Source organism: Tinamus guttatus, unplaced genomic scaffold (assembly GCF_059628265.1).
Source record: "Tinamus guttatus ecotype Peru unplaced genomic scaffold, ASM5962826v1 Tinamus_guttatus_pri_ptg000197l, whole genome shotgun sequence".
In the NCBI taxonomy this organism is placed as follows: domain Eukaryota; kingdom Metazoa; phylum Chordata; class Aves; order Tinamiformes; family Tinamidae; genus Tinamus; species Tinamus guttatus.
In genome coordinates this window covers 4,474,292-4,495,327 of record NW_028288731.1, presented here as the reverse complement: position 1 = coordinate 4,495,327, position 21,036 = coordinate 4,474,292, and the positions used below count along the sequence as shown (strand labels likewise).

At 37.4% G+C, this 21,036-nt stretch overlaps 1 protein-coding gene and 1 long non-coding RNA gene across 3 annotated transcripts in view; both read left to right on the top strand.

Moving 5' to 3' along the window:
- Positions 1–17,634, top strand: part of HYCC2 (hyccin PI4KA lipid kinase complex subunit 2) — a 48,801-nt gene extending 31,167 nt beyond the window's left edge. For both annotated transcript variants that reach the window (XM_088523739.1, XM_088523740.1), the window contains 7 exons: positions 471–586; positions 1,276–1,371; positions 3,927–4,043; positions 4,728–4,815; positions 9,493–9,652; positions 10,789–10,956; positions 15,702–17,634. In XM_088523739.1, coding sequence (XP_088379865.1) covers positions 471–586; positions 1,276–1,371; positions 3,927–4,043; positions 4,728–4,815; positions 9,493–9,652; positions 10,789–10,956; positions 15,702–16,306 — 1,350 coding nt within the window. In that variant the 3' untranslated portion in view covers positions 16,307–17,634. The remainder of the gene's footprint in view (positions 1–470; positions 587–1,275; positions 1,372–3,926; positions 4,044–4,727; positions 4,816–9,492; positions 9,653–10,788; positions 10,957–15,701) is intronic.
- Positions 17,635–19,438: 1,804 nt separating this feature from the next.
- On the top strand, positions 19,439–20,318 carry LOC148594811 (uncharacterized). Its single transcript, XR_015913306.1, has 2 exons — positions 19,439–19,865; positions 20,022–20,318. It is a non-coding gene; the product is annotated as an uncharacterized LOC148594811 (long non-coding RNA).
- The last annotated feature ends 718 nt before the right edge of the window (positions 20,319–21,036 follow it).

Sequence of the window (21,036 nt, the reverse complement as noted above, 5' to 3'; positions counted from 1 at the left end):
AAGTCATCTCATTGCAAGATACTGACACTGAAACTTTAGTGCAATTAGTGTAATTAATTCAATAGCAGTAATAGAAGAACAGCCAAGTAAACATTGAAAAATACTTGCTTACACTACAGGTTGAGATTGGAGGCTTGTTTGATGTAATTGCAACTATTTTTTACTTGTTATTGTTTTGTTTTTCTTTTGTCTTTTGAATGATAGGAGAGAGAGCCTATTTCTTCTTCCAGCTCCTAGTTAATACAGTTTGAACTTTCATCTGCTCTATTGCCGGTGAATCTAGAAGCTCTTTGTAGTAATGAATTTTGGTTGTTTTAATTTTACTGTATTCTGGAATTATTCTCAGTTTTATAGATTACTATGCAAGCACATTTTTTTTTTCATTTGATGTGTTAGAAGTATTTATGCTTCTGGTCTTTTACTTACAGTTTCATTTTTTAATGTTTTTTTTTTCTCCCATCTACTTCTAGCCCTCTACAATTGGATCTATGGCTTTGACTGAGGGAGCTCTGTGTCAGCATGATCTTATCAGGGTAGTTTATAGTGATCTTCATCCTCAAAGAGAAACCTTCACAGCACAGAACCGGTGAGTGGATGTGTTCTAACATTTTGGATGTTTCACTAGGCAGATGTGATGCATGAAATATTTTAGATGCTTCATAACAAATCGTGAAGCATTAATCCTTTCTGAACATTAAGTGCATAGAAATAAAGCTAGCAAAGCAACTCAATAACTTTGTGATACAATATTTTTGTTATTGCTTCCAACTTGGTGTGTTCTTCTCCCACTTGTTAATTTAGATAAAGTAACTTCTCTGTCATCTTTATGGTTGTCAGGGCTATCTTTGGGTTTATGCGTGTCAATTCGATTTGTCTGGAAAGTGTAACAAATCTCAGTTTTGCCTATGAAGCTGAAACTGTAATGGAGCTGAGTGGATAGACAGAAATAAGTGTGAGAGATTTCAAGGCTTGCTGGTGTCTATCCACTCAGCTCCATTACAATCTATGTTCAAGTATTATGCCAAAGTATAATGCTATAATGCCTTCATATGCTACTGATTCTCAGTAGTAATCATTTATTTGAGATGTTTAATAACAAATATGTGGCAGCCTATTTCAAGTTAGTTTGATCAAAGATGTCCGATTTGTGTGTTTACATCTGACACTTTTCCTTGGGGGTTATTTTTTGGGTCTGGGTTATGGAATTTTGTTTAAAATTCTAGGGGAATATTAAGAATATAAGCCATGCAACGTTTTGCTTTTGTCTCTTTTCAGGTTTGAGGTGCTGAGCTTTCTCATGCTGTGCTACAATTCTGCTATTGTCTATATGCCTGCCTCTTCTTACCAATCGCTCTGTAGGATGGGTTCCAGGTGAGACACTTGTCTTCGAAATAGCCCTGCAGAGCACATCTAGTTTCTAAGTATTCATCCTGCAAAAGAAAATGGATTTACTTGCTGTGTTTGATAGCTTGAAAGATATAACTTTCGGTCAACCCTGCAACTTAATTGGAAGCCCAATGATGTGCTTGGATGCAGAAAAACACATGGACTATTTTCCTACTGCATTTGCTTTAGTTCTAGTTATGTAACACTTCATTATCTGAAACAATGAGTTTTAGGGAAAATTAGTCTATTGAAGCTGCTCTGGCTTATTTGCATTTACTGGTCTTACATGTTTTGCTTATTTTTTTCCAGTATGGTCAGCTTTAAAGTCTTGTCAAGAATGCCATCAGTTTCCTACGCTTCCAATTATTAGCCTGGCTTGCTTTTTGGATGGCGTAGATGAAATGCTTGTGTGATATTCTGGACCTCAGCCCTTGTAGTCTTAGAAATACAGATTCTACAGGACTGTATTCATTTAGCTAAAACAATTAATCTACTGTTCCTCATTTGAGCATGCATTTAATATAACCTTATAATGATCTTTATTTTAAACCTTTTTTTTTTTTGGTCTTTTTACCTATTGATTCTGTAATTGTGTGTAATCCAGATAACAAACATTTATAGTGGGAGTTCTTTTGATCTAAAACACAGGTAATGGACATTCTTTTCAACCCTGATTTCAATTTGTAAATCTACTAACTTTTTCCTACCAAATTCTAAGTTAGAAATTACTAACCTAGTAGCCAAGAGTGCCTTAAATAAGACATTTAATGTCAAACTTTAAATTGTCCTTTAAGCACCAGTTTCTTTTCTTGAGAAACTCTTAAGAAGCTCTTGGATGATGAATACATGCTTTGCAGGTACCCAAACATTATTTTTCTGTAACAGCCCTTAATGGAGTGAAAATTAACCAATATAGCAGATTATATGGGTGATGTTGCCTGTGCACTTTTAAACTTTTCTTTTTCCTCCTTTTTGGTGGCTGAAATCTAAAGGGATATAATTCCGCTTTAGATGGAGATATTATTATTATTATTTCAGAAGGGTAGTGTGCCTCTCTTGATGAAGAAACCATTTCTTCCTGTGGACAGTCTTGGCAGTTGTGCTTAGTAATTATCAGGAGTCCTTGGACTTTCTTGATCTTTATCCATCTGGCTTTAGGATTGTCTGGTGAAGAAGGTAATTTGGAGACAGCAGGGAGGAAGGATTTCTGTCTGCCCTAAATGTTCTCCTGTTTCTCATGTTTTAACCATGAGTGTTCTTTCTCAGCGCGTATTTAGTTGAAAAAGTGGCGGGTGGGGATGTTCCAGGTAATTTGACTCAGCAGGCTCTGCAGTCCATTCTGAAACTGGAGCTATATAACTTTGAATAGCAGCTCACCATCAGAAACAGAACAGTACTTGGGGAAAACAGTGTTATCTGATGAATTTCATTGTCAGCATTTATCTTCTTGTTGTTTTCAGACTCTGTGTACCTTTATGCAGCTCTTGTTCTATAACTTGCTGTCTTTTATCAGCATCCTAATGCTCGCTACAAAGTGCTTCAATATAGAATATGTAAAATTGAACTTTAAAATACCTTAAGAAGGTGAACAGTGAAGGTTCATGTCACTGTGCATCATTTTCTTTCGGTTTCCTAGCAGATATTATATTTTTCATAGTGTGTTTAGGTGAGAGCCCCTGCTATTAGATGTCTTGAACCAAAGAACAAGTTGATCAATAACTAGTTTGTAGGATGTTCCTTCCATGTTGTGCTGCACATTGTTAAAAATATTGTGTTAAAATACAAACTTTACAAAATAATTTAACAAAATGAAATGTCAAAGTTCTTGTGAATTCTGAATAAATATATCTGAACAAATATATCCATCCACTTGCTTGGATGCAAGTGCACCTGTAAGCTGAAATTATTCAGTGTTCTTTCAGTGGAAGATGTTTGACTGGCCTTTGTAAATGCCTTAGGGGTGTGTGTGTGTATTTTTTTCTCTTTTTTTTTTTTCTTTTTTTTTCTCCCGTGTTACTTGCAGTGGCCTCAGTGCACTGCAGTATATAAGAAGTCAAGTCTTTTTCAAAGGCCAGAAAAGTTTGTAGAGACACCGAAAAGTAGTTTTCAGGATCAGTGTCTGTATTACTCAAGTTTAGTAAAATTTGACTGTATGATATGGGAGATAAGCGCTTTGTTCTATATGACTTAAATGTTTCCTTTAAGGAAAATTGGCTTGGGTTACAGATTTTTGTGGGCAAGTCTCAGATTTGCCGTCTAGCAGCAGAGAACATCTTGCCACCTTCATTCTGCAGATGCTGGTTATGACTGGAGGAAAACAGATGTTGGTAATGGCTGTATAGGTGAAGCACTCATGGAATTGTTGACCACATTGCCCTGTTTTGAAATCACCTTAACAGTTGGAAGAGCAGCATAGGAAATGTTCTATGTTGAGTAATTGTGTTTTGACAGTTAATTTTGAAAACGGAACAAAATCTGCAATGAAAAGAAATTGTTTTGGGGGCTAATGCTTTGCTACAATTTTTTCTTTTTTTCCCAAGGCTGTGTGTAAGTGGCTTTCCACGGCAGCATGAGAAACACTGGAAGGAACACTGTGGAAGAGTGGTGTTAGACCCTGACTTTATGGTGCAGCTGCTGACAGGTGTCTATTATGCTATGTAAGTAGGTAGTTATTTTTGGTAGATCATGGCTGGGTTTAAAGAATTAAAATATCAGTGTTTCCTGGTTTATGATTGAAAGCCTCTAGTGAAACTTGTGTACAACACAAGAGTCCTTACTTGCCTGTTCCTCTATCTGATAATCTGGTAATATCTCTGTCAGCGTGTAAGTGGGGAATGAACGATCAGCAGCAGGTGCTTGAAGTGGGAGGCTCATGGCTTCATCTTTTCCAAAGTTGCTATTACTGTGAGATACCTTTTGTTTACAAACACAGTGAGCTTGGATGCCAGAATTCATGACGAAGTGTCCTATTGAATGCCAGTAGCTACTGGGTTAGCCTAAATCTATTTCTAATAGAAATTTAGGTCTGCAAGGAGTGTTAACCTTTACATATCTCTCTCTCTCTCTCTCCCTCTTTTTTTTTTTTTTCCCTACTATGTACATTTTGATCTTGGCATCAGCTTTATCATCCTCAGAGATGAGAGGGAGCATTTTTGTTAGGCCTACAAAATTAATACAAAGATGATCTGTCACTGTTTTTGAAAGAAATAGAGAGGTTTGGGCATAAATGCCCAAATAAATATTCCACACACAAACACAAAAGTGAAGGCTTGGATTTAGGCAGAACAAAAGGATGATTTTGTGTGTATAAAATACTGAAAGAGAAATACTTTTCTTTCTAGATATAATGGTCAGTGGGATCTTGGCCAGGAGGTGCTGGAGGACATAATTTACAGAGCACAGCTTGAACTCTACTCACAGCCTCTGCTGGTAAGAAACAATCCACTGAAATGTATGGAGTTGGAGAAGAGTACAGAAGTGTTTCTGAAATACACTGCATTTAATGAAAGCATTTGTGGGCATTTACTGCACTACCAATTGCAAGTGGTTGTCAACAGCTGCTGTTTTCAATGTAGCTATTTATATCTTGCTTTTTCTGCTTGAGTATTAAGAGAGGGTGCTAGGATTGTTTAGGGAACATTGGTGTTGATAGCCAGGATTTTCTAATGTTTTACAGTTGGGTCAAAATGCTTATGCTGTTTCCAGTCCAGGTTACCTATGAGCGATTCAAAGTTTAACTTAATGATTGTATGTCATAGGGCATCAACTGGGGTGGGGGGGAAATGGTTTCATTGCTTCTAGACTTCTGTAGGACTTAGCTAAAACATACAACATATTCTATCACCAACGGGATAGAGGTAAAAAGTGAAAAGTAGTTTTGCATCCAGAGTCAGTCAGTTTTGACTGACTAAAGTCACACAAGTGTTAACCTTCTCCTTTAGAACAGCAGCACCAGAATGGTGGTGTTCTGAATTTTTTTACCCCAGTTTACCATGACATTAATTACTGTCATGATCATAAAAAGAGACAAATAAAAATGAGATGGGGAGAGTTATGAAACTGAGCTAAAGACTGACAGATGGAAAGGAGGAATGGAAGGATTTTGGTGTTGTTAGATAAAGGAATGAGAGATCAAAGACGAAAAACAAGGAGACTGAATTAAGTAGAATAGAGAAATTGAGATAACTTTCTATCAGAGTTGTTGCTCTAAGGCTTGGTCCTCCTTGGAACTAAGAGCAGTAAGTTTTTACTGTTTGCTGCGTAGCAGAGAAGCGGATTGGGAAAAATCTTTTTACGTGGCACTCGAACATCCCTTTCTTCTCCACCGAGGTAAAATTGTTCTCTTGATGAATTAATATTGGCTGAAAAATTTGTTTGGCGGCTTTCTGTGAGTGCTGCATTTTAAATACATCTTATCCATTGAATTGTTATAATAGATGTTTCCTTTTGGAAATGACTCATTGCTCCATCAGATTGAAAGTTTTAAATTGAATATTGAACCTGTGGAATTGAGCCATTCTATCGGAATATACTACATTTAGGAGGTATGTGGGAGGATCTGGAATTAAATTCAATTGATTATATGGCAATTTTTAGTCCTAAGTGTTCATTTTTAATCAGCTTTTTGAGATGGCTTCCAACTGAGAGAATCTTCTAGAATGTCTTCAATTTTTGAAAGCTATTTTTGCCACTCAGACCAATTCTTTTGATGATGGTAACATTCTTTTGTGTGTATGAGGGTATATCTGTGCAGTCTTTTCTTAGTATTTCAGTCATCAGTGTTTTCCTGGTAAAGAGCAGCTTTATGACAGTGTTAAATTTCTAAAACAGAGACTTTTGTATCCCTGGCCTCATGCTGTATATTCAAGTGATTTGACCTTTTCAAAAGGGTTGGACTCCATTCACCTAGTTAATTTCTCCAGGAGAAAGTATAATTTAGTGGCATTATAAAATTTTGTATTTTAAGTGCTTAAAACAAGTGGCACTGAATAAAATACCATCTGTGCATCCTCCCACATAGGTTCCATCATGAGCCACTGCCTAGGACTGCCTAACAGCAGTGAGTTCTTTGAGGTCCACTTACGAGTTAGGCAGGCAGTTTTCTACAGTAGGATTATATTTAGGTCTCTGTACTTGGGTCATTTTTGTAATTAAGGTTGCCAATGATCATCAAAGCACAGTCCCTGTATTTGGATACATTCCTTGGAGAAATATTTTTGACGATGTGATAGGTAGCTCAGTGCTCTTATTTAAACAGCTTTCTATTGTCTGCACAGTCTTAAAATGAATCGGGAAGCTACAAAGCAGCTTAAATATAGATGTATTTTGCCAATCCACAGTTGTTCAGAGGCACTGTACAGCAGGAGACAGCAGGAAGTAATGCAAGGAAAAAGCTTTTTCTGGGAGAAACGTATCTGTAAATAAATACTGGCTATCAGATTCATAGCCACAAAAGTTGGGGATTTCAACAGGGGGAAGCTAATCAACAGATTCAGTATTTCTGCCAAGCTACCCTGGACTCGGGAGGTAGCTCAGGTCCGTCCAGCCCCTCTCTTACTCTCGGCACAAGCGTCCTGGGCTAAGTTTCAGAATGCAACTTGTCTCTGTCTTGAGTGCAGAGGCAGCCAGACTTTGCTGGCTTGCTAGTCAAGAAACATAGGTCTGACTAACTGTACTGTAACAGTATAGTTATCTTTTATTTTTATTGATGTACTTTATTGCATTTGGGTTGGTGCTTGCTGATCCTAGGGTTGGGATCCGGAAGAATTGTTTTTGGGGGGGTGGAATTTGCTATGTTGAGCTTTTCTTCCTGACCGAGAAGGGCTGTGACTCATGCAAACCAGTTGTTTGGGTGTTTCAAAGTTTTATTGTTGCATTAGATTTTTTTTTTAGATTAATTTTATTGCCATATGGTTGTTTTCTGTCCCCAAGGTACAAATTGTACTTTTAAGAGTTAACTGTTAACAAGGCCCAACAAGTGCTCTGTCACTTTTCTAGAAGCTTTCTGCTACTAATTTTTAGATTTTAAGTCTGTTTACTGAGAAAAGTCTCCACACAAAAGAGCCTGCAACTCCAGTAGATAGAAGGCAGGAAGACAAACACCCATGTACTGCTGAGCTCGATCCCGTTTGATTCAATACAGCAGAAATGAATTTCTGGGGTCTTAGTTATGATCGGAGAGAACATGAATGAGCGAGGCTTGTATTGTTTCAGGAGGACAGCGTGGAAAAGGGCCTGTGTGCGAATGGAGCCTAGCGAAGGGCAAACCACAGCTGGACAACTGGAAAGGAGAATGATAAGGAGCATTTCTGCAGCAGTGCCAGCACTCTTTGTGCTGGCTAGATGTCAGGCTGCTAACCAAAGATTTCTTTGTTAGCTAAGCAAATTCACGTATGTGGGTTTTGGAAGCTTAAGGAGTTTGTTGTCCGTTCCTTATATTTCCAAGGTCTCTGTTAATGGTGTAATATTGGGACAGTAATGATGAGATTAAAAAGTGCCTTAATTTTGCCATTAGGTTTAGGGTAACATCTGAAAATGTTGCTTTTATCACAAAACCAGGAAATGTTTAATTTTAGTAGTGTCTTAAACATTTGAAATGATTGTATTAGCTAAGGCATTGGCATTTTGTTTATTGTATAAAGCCTTGTTTTATTTGCAGAAAATGAACATAGTCTGAAAGGAAGAAAACTTTTACACATTGTCAGAAATGTGGAGTATCTAGTAAAAAATGTATTCCAAAGCAGTCCTGTGTTTCATTTGATTGGGTAGAACTGCCAAACTTATTTTATCCGAATCTTAAAGATTGCATGTTTTGCCTTGAGCTAACAAGCAGATTACATGGATTAAGAGATTTGCTTCTCTTGTCGTACAGTGAATTTTGATGCATGACATATGTGGGTTTTGGAGTTGTTTTTGTTTTTTTTCGCTGTCTCTGATACAGGTGGCAACTATTGCTTTTCATAATGCATCTTGTAAGCTGTAGTGAAGAGAATTGTGTGCACAAATTCTGGTGGGAACTGTTGTTGGATAGGATTTTTATCAAGATTAGCTAGATATATTTTCTACAGTTTTATTTTAAATCCAAACATCTGTAGCCTTTTATTTTTAGCTAATTTCCCTTTTGGAAGGGGAGTAAAAGTGTGGAGGAGGACGTCAAATGTATATGAAACATGTAAGACATATGAGTGAAGTTGTGATATTATGTATAAACTGGCTAATCTTTGTCTTACTAGTGGGTTTTATAAAATCAATAAGCTTTTGAAAAATCAAGGTGAGATCACTTATTAATGTGAGCTTGAAGTGTGTAGCAGCTCTGTGTTGCTAAACACAGAGAACACACCACTCAGGCCCAGATGTGTTTCATGAGCTAGTGTGTGAGCTTGCTTTTAGAACAATTTACTTGTAAATTAGGAAACATAAACTGAAAGTTTTCTTTATAAATAAAAAAACTAAATCACTAATTCCCCAAAGCCATATTACGATAAATTTTAAAGGGATGGCTAAATCGAAAAGGGACAGCTAAAGCCAAAAGAGATCACTTGTTCTCTCAAAGTCTGCAAAACAAGACTTATTGCTTTATTATAGGTTATTATAATAAAAGGTGAGGTCTAATGAAGATGCATGTATTTTAATGATTTGATGCTCATTGCGCAAGTTGCAGTTCTTTCAAAATCTTGCAAGAAGCTGCAGCTCAAAATCCTTGCATTTTGGGGAAGCTGGTGCCCTGTCTGTGGTCTTGCACTGCTTCCATCTACTTGGCCTGTGATCAACTTCTCTGACAGGAATGGTGCTGGGGTTATTTTCCTTCTTATTTTGCACTCAGTTGGAAAATCTCCTGTCCTCTTGCCAGTAGAGATAGCAAATTTGGAACAAAATGGATTCTCTCAAAAAGGAGAAAAAAGAAATGGGGAAAATCCAGTTGTCTATGGGAGCATGGATTCGTAATAAACTTTCCAACTTGGTTATCAACTGTGAATCTTCAAGATGGTGCCTTATCTGACTTATTCTTAGTTTTCCCCTATTTTTGATGCAGCAAAGAGATCTAAGTAATATTCCTGTTAGTGCTATCAAGGATGACAGTAATAAGGTGTTTTACTGTTATCTTAGGTTGCAAATGCCATGAAGAACTCACTGCCCTTTGATGCTCCTGATGCATCACAAGAAGGCCAGAAGGTCCTGAAAGTTGAAGTTACTCCCACGGTGCCGAGGATTTCTCGCACTGCCATTACAACAGCTTCTATTCGCCGTCATCGCTGGAGGAGAGAAGGTGACCTTACTCTGCCAGCAGTAAACACTGTAGCATACTGTATTCATCTCCATCAGTGTAACCTGGCTTCTGAGTTTGAATGTTTGCAGAATAATAACTATTTCTTTTGAAAGGCTATGCTCTGTAACAGTGTGTAGTATTTTACATCTTCAGAGCACTACATGAACATTTAGTGTCTGTTTTGTTCTTTACTTGATGATAGCTCTTGAGGTAGGTAAGTAAGTAGAGAAATTGGAAAATGTTAAACAAGACTTTCTTTCTCCCAGTTACACAGCCTAAAACTGCAGTGGTAGAGTTCAGTTTAGAATTTGAGTTCTTCCCTTAATCCGTACTAAAACTCAACTGCCTCCCACCATAAATAGCTCAAGCAATGGTATCCAAAACTCGGTAGGGTTCCAGCTGACCAGACCCACTGAACACAGTGGAAGATGGAAGAGCTGAACATCATTTATACCATCACAGGGTCCAGTTTACAAAAGGGATACGTCATGAACTGGTTTAGGATAGCTAAAGAAAATTCTGTTTTTCATGAGAGAGCATTTCTCCATGTGGAAGTGTGCTTGACCTTATGAAAAAGAAAAATATGTAGTAATATTTACCTTGATATATTTTCAGTGTAGGTGTAGCAAAGAGTTTGCTTTGAAATCACTTTGTCATACTTAAACAGCTTTGATGCTGCATGTATAAAACATCAAAAAAAAAAAAAAAGGCATAAATGGCTGAAGGTAAAAAGTAGAGTAACCTGAAAATAAACTGAGGGTAGAGAAGTCTGAAAACAAATATTGCACTTTGATACTTCTTTTTTTTTTTCTATTTTGTATCATGTGCCCAAGGGTTTTAATGACCTCTGGTTCTCAGCTGAATCAGGATGTCCAGGACAAGAAGCAAATGTCTATCTTGAGGACTCTGAGTCATGTTTGTCTTTGCTGTAGTTGCCATTATATTCATTTGCTAGTCTCTGGTCTACAGTATAGCCCACCTGTCCCTTTCTGTGGATGTTCTCACAATTTTCAGCTAAGCATGGGTAGTGTTATATGTTTGTTCCGTGTCCACATAAATCTTATATTTTCCCTACCTGGGTTGGAATATCAAGGAAGGAACGGAAACGCACTAAAATGTTATATGTTGAATCCCAGATGGCTTTGACTTCTCAAACGAGGCTGACTCAAGCATTCCTGGCTCACCGATCCAACACGGCTGCACAGACCTAGGGATCAAACGTGAGCAAGAGGGGGAGGTGCTGATGCGCAGGACCCCTGAGCATGGCTTCCCGGAGCCCACCTTGACAGCAGCCACAACAGAGGGTAGGACAGAGATGAGGAGGCAGAAGTCAGTGAGGCAGTTGCTGGAGGAGGATCCCGGCTCCCTATCCCCAAGCAGAACTTCTTTCCATTCTAGTGTGTGTTTCCGCTATCCCAGGGTGTATTAGCTTCTCTTTGCAATACACGCATCCCCTATATACCTAACATCAGGTCAGGTACTACCTTTTGTTATCACATGGGCTGGCCTGGGGCTTGCATCTGTGTGGTGAAAGACTGCTTGGCATGGCTTATAAAACACAAGGATAATAGCCAAGAGCATTGGGATTGCTTGGAAACTTTCTATTACTGAGCATGTTTAATATTCAGAAGGAAAAGATGCACCAGGTGAACATAAATCTAGTCCTGAATAGCAGTCAGTATAGAGTGTAAATGAACTGGCTACAAGTTAATTCCAATTGTGTCTTGTTAGTGTGTGGTTTTGAATTTTCCAAGATTCCTGTTTCCATTAAGTCAAGCCTATCCAATGGATTTATTTGCCAGTTCTTCCTTTAAATGCAGATTCACGTGCTTACAGCTAGTTCACATGAATGAACTAGCTGTTTTAAAAACAAAAAGTTTAAAACAAAAACAAAATTCAGTCTTACAGATTAAATCAAGTTGTCATGTTTCTAAAAGCTTCAGACCCAATGGTTGCTTTCTTCTGCAGTTGCACTATTCAGATAGAGTAGCTGGAAGAGATTCATTTAACTTAAGCTCATCTATTAATTTTCTTGTCTTTACTCTGTTAGGGGCATGCTTTTGAGCATTGAATTTGAGTCATGAATCTTCAGAAATGATGAACATTCTGATTAATTTCTTGTGAATTTAGATGAATATATTTTCAAGAGTTCTCCAATCTTAAGTCTTCTTTGCTATTTGAACATTCTTTTGGTATTTCCAACATCTATAAGCATATCAGTTTATCAAAACTCAGACTTATTTGCAGATTTGAGGGTAAGCTACATGGGTTTTAGATTTGTTCTTCTGGAAAATAATATGGAAAAATTAAAGATTTAATGAAACTTTGTCACAGAATCCTTACTATTAATCAGAGTTGCTATCAAATGGTAATTAAAATACCATTCTTCTGAAGAGGGCAGTTGCATAAAAATGTTTAGTGTGGGTTTATAGCCTATTCCTTGGTGCATAGTGAGTTTGAGCATGCTCAGTAAATGAGTCCTGTCCTCTCCTAAATTCATTTGTTGAATTGATCTAACTCTGTTTCACTAACCTTTGCATGTGCATGTCCTGAAGGATATGGAGAAGTCTTCAGTTTTGCAGAGAACCTTCTGAGAAAGAAGGGAAGTAGGAAAGAGACTGCCTAAAGATCCAACTTTCTAATTTTTTTTAAGAAATATTTGTTATTTACATGTTCTTGAAGAGTGCATCATTCCACATGTTTTACCCAAATAGAAGTGGATTGAATATCCTTTGCTTTTTTAAGTATTAGCAGTATATGTACATGAGCAAACTGAATTCTGCCAATTGATAACATCTGTGAGGAGGCCAAGGAATGGAGTTTGGTTTGATTATCAGTATAGCCCTGTGTATGTGTGTGTGTATGTGTGTGTATATATATATATATATATATATATATAGTGCTCTATTGTCTCAGATGCTGATTTCACAGAGAGTGTGGGGTAGCTTCTGATAAAAATCAATATGATACTAAACAGTATCATATGAGTGCCATCACTTTTAGTGACTCTTCCAACTTTCAGATATGGAAAGGATAGACAGAATAAATGTCACTTGAAATATACAGAACCCCTTTTCAGATTAAATTTTGATCTAATTAAAGCAGAATGACAGAAGATCTCAAGAATATCTCGGGAATGCCTTAGAAAGGTGCTTTCCTGCATTAGTAGTAGGTCTGTGTATTATCTTGGATCTGTGGAGAATGCTGCATCTACTTCTGCAGTATTAACTATATGTTGGCCTTAATAGGTTATTCTTTGGAAAGGGACTGATCCTGAAGAGACAACATAGTGCAGTCAACCTGCTTTCTGTCACACTGCGCTAGCTCTTTTAATTCTGGCATTATAGTACAAGAGGGAGGAGGGGTTTAGCTATTTTATTTTATTTTTATTTATTTATTTTATTTTTATTTATTTATTTATTTTTATTTTTATTTTTTATTTTTTATTTTTTTATTTTTATTTTTTATTTTTTATTTTATTCTTTCTAGTGTCCTAGTGGTCTATTGGAGGATTTTTTTTTGAGAGCAGCTTTTAGACGAAAAATAACTTGCATTGAGAAAAGTGTATGTGTTTGCTGAATTACTCAAGTCCCCGTGAGATTTTTCGTAGACACGTGGGATCAGACTAAACAGAAATTCTCTCGCATGTTGTCTTCTCTATTTTCTTCACTTCTGAGCACTGCTGAGCTGCTTGGGCCTCTGTACAGTTGCAGCATCCAAAAGCTTGCAGCAGCCCTCTCAGTCTTTCCTGTAAATTCTGTGGACAAAATGCCACTTTTTGTGCGTGACTTTGCTTCACTGACTCTGAATAGGGGATGTCTGTTTTGTACATCCTGTTACTCAGAAATGCTGTGAGACAAACGGTGAAGAAGGGCTCATGTTCCTGTAAAAATAGAAACCTCACAAGTATTGTTTGGAGATACCTCCTTTCAAGCTACTCATCTTGTGCTTCAGTAAGAAAGGATTGAGAGGGCAGTTCAGCTGCTGCTGTTGCTGCTTGTGGCCAAATACACTTTCATCCAGCTTTGCATGATGATATAAAGGAACATAAACTGATGGTTTATTGAAAAAATGTTTTCACTGTGTTCCAGTTACATCATCCTTTTATTACTACCATTGATAATTAGGTGTGGGAAGGTTTGGGGGGAATGGAGATGTGGATTGTGAGTAAAATATTTTATTGACCTCTGTAAGAAAATAGATGCATGTCTTAATGAAAAGATGAAAGCCTAGTTTGATATATATATTTTAAATATGGATACAAGAAGTTAAAACAAGTGTAACACATTTCATTTTCATGATATCCTTTGAAAATTAAAAAGCTTTCTAATTTAAGATTAAAGCTTTATCCAGGGAGGAAGACTGCAGTAACATGAACTGTCTTAATGCTTCTGGGAGGCTAATGAGTCAAACAGAAGCATATGGAATGAGGGAATATCCTCTTATTGCGTTGTTCTGAGAGAGGCCTGAGAACAGGCTGATTTGGAGAAGGCTGAACATCTTTTGTAGGCTGATTCACTTTACTAGTAATTCCAAAGCAAATTTTCCTAAAAAGAAAAATTGATTTAAACTGAACAATAACAAAATAGTCGAACAATAACAAAACTACATTGAAGCACTTTATGCTTCAGAAATTTGACATTGGATCTTGCTTTTGATACCAAAGCAGCAACAGTCAAGGCTTTGTGCCTTTTCTGTTTGCCATACTTCAATGCTCCATAGTGCATTGCTAACAATCAGTATGAAAGGATGAGGTTCTACTCACATGGTAGAAACTTCTAAGATCCTTGCCACTGCTGCTTCCTCATTCCACAGAGAGAAATGTGTTTGCTCAGTGGCATGCGGGCTGAGCAAATTACCAGTGAAGTAACACAGTGATTGCAGCTGTGACAGAAGCATAGACTTTGTGGATTTCTCACAAATAGTCAAACTCCACATCTTTCATAAAGAAGAGCAAAATTTGTGTAGCCTGAATGTCTCCTCTTTTGCAAACATAGCTAAACTTCATGGGTTTTAACTATGAAAACAAGATACCTGGAGCAAAGACTCTCAAGCTCTGTTTTCAGTTTTGAATTTCAAATGCTATTCAGTTTTCTAGTGAAGCAATAGCTGTTACTTTGTTTTGAGTATTTGGAGCTTAAAACAAGAACTGGGATAAGATTTAAAAAAAAAAAAAAAAAAAAAAAAAGTACAACCATAATCACATCATAAGACTGAAAGCAAGAATTTAATAAGGATTTTTTTCTGGGCCATTTCTGCCATTTTCCCCCTGCCTTTACAGGCCTTATTTAGAAGCAGAAAAAAAGACTTTTACAACATGGAAGTATTTCACAGCCTAAACTTGTGTTGATACATGAAATCTTTCTCTGAAAAATCTAGATGCCCAGATTAACGCAAATGTGATGGGAGCATGTCGGTGGGATAGCTAGAAATGTAGGGTGGATTGAGCTCTGTGGAGGGAGAACAAGAAATTAGGTTGCTTTCCAACAGCAAACTTGGTCACGTTTGAACTATCAGCTACACCCAGCAGAAGCCTTCTACTTTTGTTGGAATATTGCAATTGCTGCCCTGGGAAGTGACCTAATTTTGCTCACTTGGTAAAAACCTGCTCTGACCGACAGAGATCTTAAACATACTCACATCTTGCTCCCAACCAGGATGGAAATAGTCTGAAAAGATTTTTGTCTTTTTTGGTTGTATGGGAAAGTGGGACCAGTTAATGCAGACAGAGCTAAAACAAATTAATCAAATGAGGCCTCTCTAATGGTCACTGGTACTCCTGACTTAAAAAATGATATGGAGGAAAGCCAAATCAAGATCAGACAGTACTTAATTACCCCTTCCTATATTGCTTATAATAGGAAAATTACTGTGAAAGAATTAGGAATTTTTAAGCAGGATGATTTGAGCAGGAATCATCTGAATCAGCAAACAAAGTTTGTTCTGGCATTCTGTGTGCATCTGTATGTAACTGAAATGATTACTATATGTTCTGATTGGTTTGGGGGTTTGGGTTGTTTTTTTTTCTTTTTTTTTTTTTCCTCAATAGATGCTGAGGGTGTAAATGGACGAGAGGAATCTGTGAACCTTAATGATGCTGACGAAGGATTTTCATCAGGCGCTTCCCTCAGCAGCCAACCAGTTGGGACCAAACTTCCATCATCTGTATCCCAGAAGGGTAGCTTAAGGAAAGCAGCAAGTGGGCGTTCTGCTAAGGATAAAGAAAGCTCTTCTGCAGCAAAATCCAGTGAGAGCCCTCGAGATTCAGTAGCTCGGAAGCAGTACATGTATCAATCCACTGACCTTGGTGCAGATATGATTGAAATGACACCTACGAAGAAACACCTCAGCCTGCCTGCTGGGCAGGTGGTGCCAAAAGCCAACAGTTTGAGTCTGATTAGGACCGCCAGTGCTTCCTCCAGCAAATCATTTGACTACGTGAATGGCAGTCAAGCAGGCTCCAGTGTCGGTGTTGGCTCAGAGGGTGTCACCAATCTAGCAGCTGGCAACACCAATCGGTTTTCGACTATCAGCCTACAGGAGGATCGACTAGGCCAAGCTGGGGAAGGTAAAGATCTCCTTCCCCCAGGAGCTCCCCTAACCAAGCAGTCTCGATCTCCAAGTTTCAATATGCAGCTGATATCCCAAGTGTAGCTGTCCCCCTTCTTAGGACTCCCTTTTCCCCCTTAATCCCCAGGCAAGTTCATCCTTGGGCAAAACAAGAACCATCATGCCACAGTGTGAAAATACTGTCGTGATCTTGTTTAATTTGGTTTAGATATAATACTGTATCTTGTACTGAAACAGCAATAATTCTTCCCTCACCTTCACTCTCGCCCCTTGTAAACATGGTTGTGAAGCAGTATATAACGTACTGTATGCCTTTTTCCATGCCTTTCTTTCTCCTTGGGTGATGTGCAATCCATCGTAGGCTGATCAGTCCCATTTCAACACTGTGAGACTGGAGACACCGGCGGAAATGGTGAATGTGATCCCTATGAGATAATGCTTTGGCTTTGTTAAGAAATAGAAACGGGTTTGTTTTCTCGGTCTACAGTACTACAAAGACTACTGGATCATGACTTTTCTTTCTCAGAACCAGGAGTGCCTCAGAGATTCTAACGTGACTTTGGACCTCTCTGAGTCTGTGCAATCAATTCTGGGGAGGGGATTGTCATTGCTGCTCCTGGCTGCCTACAGCACCTTTTCATTAAATGAGGGTAGTTTATTTTCTTGCCTGCCCCCAGTCTCTCATCTGAGAAGCTTTTGATGTTCAGCCACTGAGACATGCATATTACCAAGTTGTTGTCCCTCAGAGAGGGTTGTAAGTAGATAATGTAGGTTACAATGCACTTCTAATGGCGTTGTAGCCATATGTAATGTTACATGTCTTCCCCTCCAGGACACAGGGTTATTCTGCATATAGACTAAAATTTAGACAAGACCATGCTGGTAAAGCAGTTTGGTTCATAAGTGGGAGGGAAACACTACTTTCCTAGGAACTAATAGCTAGCTCTGCTCCAATTTTTGTTGTTGTTACTGTTGTTGTTGTTGTTCTTGTGAGGTGATGATCACTGAATTGAAAGGTGTATTCGGGTAAAGAATATTTCTCAGGCTGCTTTCTATGGTATCATGGCTAGTGGACACTCCCACCCCTCAGCTGCTTTCTCAGTGTCCCTAAATTCAATCATGGAGAGATTTTAAGAATCCTGCAGTCCAGACAGGCCATCCTCTAAGGGGCTGTCTCAGGGATCGAGGCAATGATCTGAAACACTGAAGCTTCAATGTGAAACACTTTTCTAGAAACATCGTTTGTACCAAGTGGTACTGACAGTCCGTTTTTCCCAGAAGGACCACACTTTGCTGCCTTGGTATTTATAATCTGTTAAGGTGTTGTGGGTTGTCTTGTTTTGTTTTGTCTTTAACTGTCCTGCTATTTTAGTTGATTGGCCCTTACTCCAGAAAATTCAGAACTCATGCCATTGAGCCAGACCTTGAATGTGTGTGACCGGTGTATGGACACGGGCTTGTACTTACGCTAGAGGACACTGCTTAGAAGCACATGTTCCTGGCTGCACAGGAAATGCTTGACATTCTCTTTCTTTCCTTCTTTCTCTCTGTCTTGCTGTATTCTTTTTGGAGAGAAAAGAGGAAGGCTCATCCTATTTTCTTAGGTAATGTATAATATGCTGGAAGTTTACAAATTGTAAAACCACAGGAGAGAGTTACAGTCTTTATGTGGGCACTTTGCTTTCACTGTCACTGTGAAGAAAAAGATAAGCAGTTAAAATAACAGGTTATTTTTGGATGATACTCTTTAAAAAAATTCAGGACAATAACATGGTGTTACAGTGCTGATGGTTGTTTTAATGTAGCTTCTGGTATTTTACTTCTGAACCTCTATTTCAAACAAAACGAGCTTTCAAATTTACATTAAAACTCATTTCAATATTCAAAGGAGTTTTTGTGGTTTGACAAATCACTTTGGCAATCTAGTCTTTATATATTTAATTAACAGAGAAGTTACAGAATTAAATGGCATCCAGGTTAATGCCAAAATATAGCAAGAAAATGAGTAAATTGAATTATTAAAAAGAAAGAAAATGTTACTGTTTTCCCTTTCGAAGTTCATCTTTTGTGGCACATAGCTGGAACTGTAAGGCAAAGTCAAGATTCAGGTACAAGATGAAACCTCTGTGAAAATCAAACTGAGATATTTTCTGTAATAATGTCAAAAGCTGTACAGGTTAGAGGGGCTACTCTTATTTTGTAAAATTTTAATGGCAGTAGCAGAATTACGTGATAACAGCCATGGGTGTACAAAAGCTTGCTTGCTAGTTTGTCGATTGAAAGTTTACAAAATCTGTATTTTGTAGAGACCATCCAAAGGGAATTATATGAAAGAGCCATCGCTTTAGATTGATAAGGACCAAATTATTTGTTTGAATCTTTGGGAAAGGAAATGTCAGAAGTGTCAGCTAGTTTTTGAAGAATTATTTTAATAAGTATTTCTTTTAAATGTGGCTGTTTGTTAGTAAGGTTTTTGTTTTGTGTTTAACATTGTAAGTGTCTGTTGAGGTTTTTGACAATGTTTTTTTAAAAAATTGTCAAACTATATATATATATATGACAAATATAACACATGTATTTGGAATATATATATATTTGGGAGTGGATTATATATATAAAAATATATCTTTATGTGTGTGGGGTGGTTCCTGTACATTGTGCTATTAACGTTTTTCAGGAAAGTGAGACAGAAAATGTGCATGTATAAGTTTGAATTGGTTAAAACTTTAGTCAAACTATATTTTAAGATATTTTTGCAGTTCTCATTTTGATGGGGTGCCTTTTTGTTATGGCTTAATAATGCATTGTATTTTGTTTTGTTCTTGTGTCTTTTATTTCCCCTATAAAGATTTTGAATAATTTAAAATTTATCCCTACATTTTTTTTCCTATGTGCTGATGTGGTACATTTATAACCTACCAAAATTACCCTTTGAGGGCAATGTTTTATTTGTGGGAGCTTGCTTTGTTGTTTTGCAAATGTGCACTGATCAATGCCTATCTCAGAAGTGAGTCAGTAGTAGTATCTACAAACCAGCTGTAACATCAGGCCTTGGCAGTGCTCTGTATCACATGGATCACTAATGCTTTTAGATGTGTCTCAAACTATGCCGAGGTGTGTTAAGACTGTACCAAAACTTCAGGTGCTGAAGTTCAGTACACTTTAGTGTGGCAGTAATAAAGCTAGAAATGTCTAGAATACTGGCTGACATGATGCCTTTCTGATTATGCATGTTAAGTACTGAATGACGTACAAAACATACTTAGATTTTCTGACACCCGTGGCAAATATTTAGATTTAAATCTGTCTATTCTGAATTAATTCTGCTGTAACTGGTTTTTAGAACCTTTGGCAGTTGACAGAAGGTGCTAGTTTTAGAGCTCTGCAGTAATTCAGTACAGCTGCAGCATGACAAGAGAAGGTTAAAAAGCAAAACACTGCATTTTTGTGTGTGTGTGTGTGTGTCTGCATGCACATACATGTCTTCGGTGAGAAAATGTGGGTACTATAGGTAAGTGTGTATACACATTTAAGTAAGGATAACTGAATTATCCCTTTATACAGTTTTTATCACATTATGATTGCTGCCATTTTGTTACTCATTCTTTTTCTTGGTCTTTATGATTTTAGGAAAATATAAAATGTTGGGCTTGCTAACTCAAGCTTTGTTTAGCTTTCTGCAGATGTTTATTATGAGCAGTCTTTTGGTGGAAAAAGGAGCCATTTTTTCATCTTGCAGGCAGCAAAGTGATGAAGTAAAAATACCTATTAATGAATGTTGCAAGGTGACAAATTGCAGTATAATCCTTTCAGTTTAGATTTCGGCATATGGAGATTTCGTACGTCACTGTATGACTTGAATATACACCCTTTTTGATGTGAATTTGGAAAAGCTTTTTAATGGCACATTTTGTTCTGTAATGCTGAACGTGTTGCCACCAGAAAGCATCAGAGCTGGTATTTATAGTTTGCAAGTATGTTGGCCTTAAGTACTTAAATTTAACATTTCCAGCATACTCTTGCTAGCTTTAAGGTAATTAAATTCAGCTGTTTTGGCAACAAAATAGTGAGAAATATTTTGTTTTCTGACAAAGTATTTATTTGCACTACTTTTGTGAATAGTGGAGTTTACTGGGACAGGGTTTTTTCTCACCATGTGAGGTTTACTTGTGTGTGGATAGGTACATACATTTGTCACGTGTTGACAATCAATTGCCTCAACTGTGTGTGTACTGTATGTAAATATAGACATATTTTTCCAGTTTAAGGGGGGAATCCACACCTTAATAATGATGGTAAAGCTATTCCATAGTAAGGGTTGAGACTGTGTCTAACCCTTTTTGTCTCCAGATACTATGAGGTTTGTTTCCACTTCTTTCACAAAGATTGTTACTGTTCATGGAAAAAAAAATAAAATGGAAAATTCCTCAATATTTAATATATAACATTTTTAAAAATACAATTTTCTGAAGAATTTAATTTTGGAGTAGATAAACGTATGCTACAGCTATATTTTAATCTAAGAATTTAAACTTATTTTTTCATGAACTGATGGCTACCTGTTTTAAGTGTTTGGGTACTTTAATTTTGTCACAAAGTGGAAAATTTTGTTTGTTTTGGCTTACAAATTTAAATTAGTTTGAAGAGCAAGTGGGAACCAAGAGGTTTTCGAGAAAGGTCTTAAAACTGGGTACCGCAGTCATAATCCTGGAGGAGGTGTGGAAAATGCAAAGATATATATTTGAATGAAATGTATGTGGCACACAGAACAAAAAGATGTTCCAGATGTTCTTAAAACTTGTACTCTCATCCTT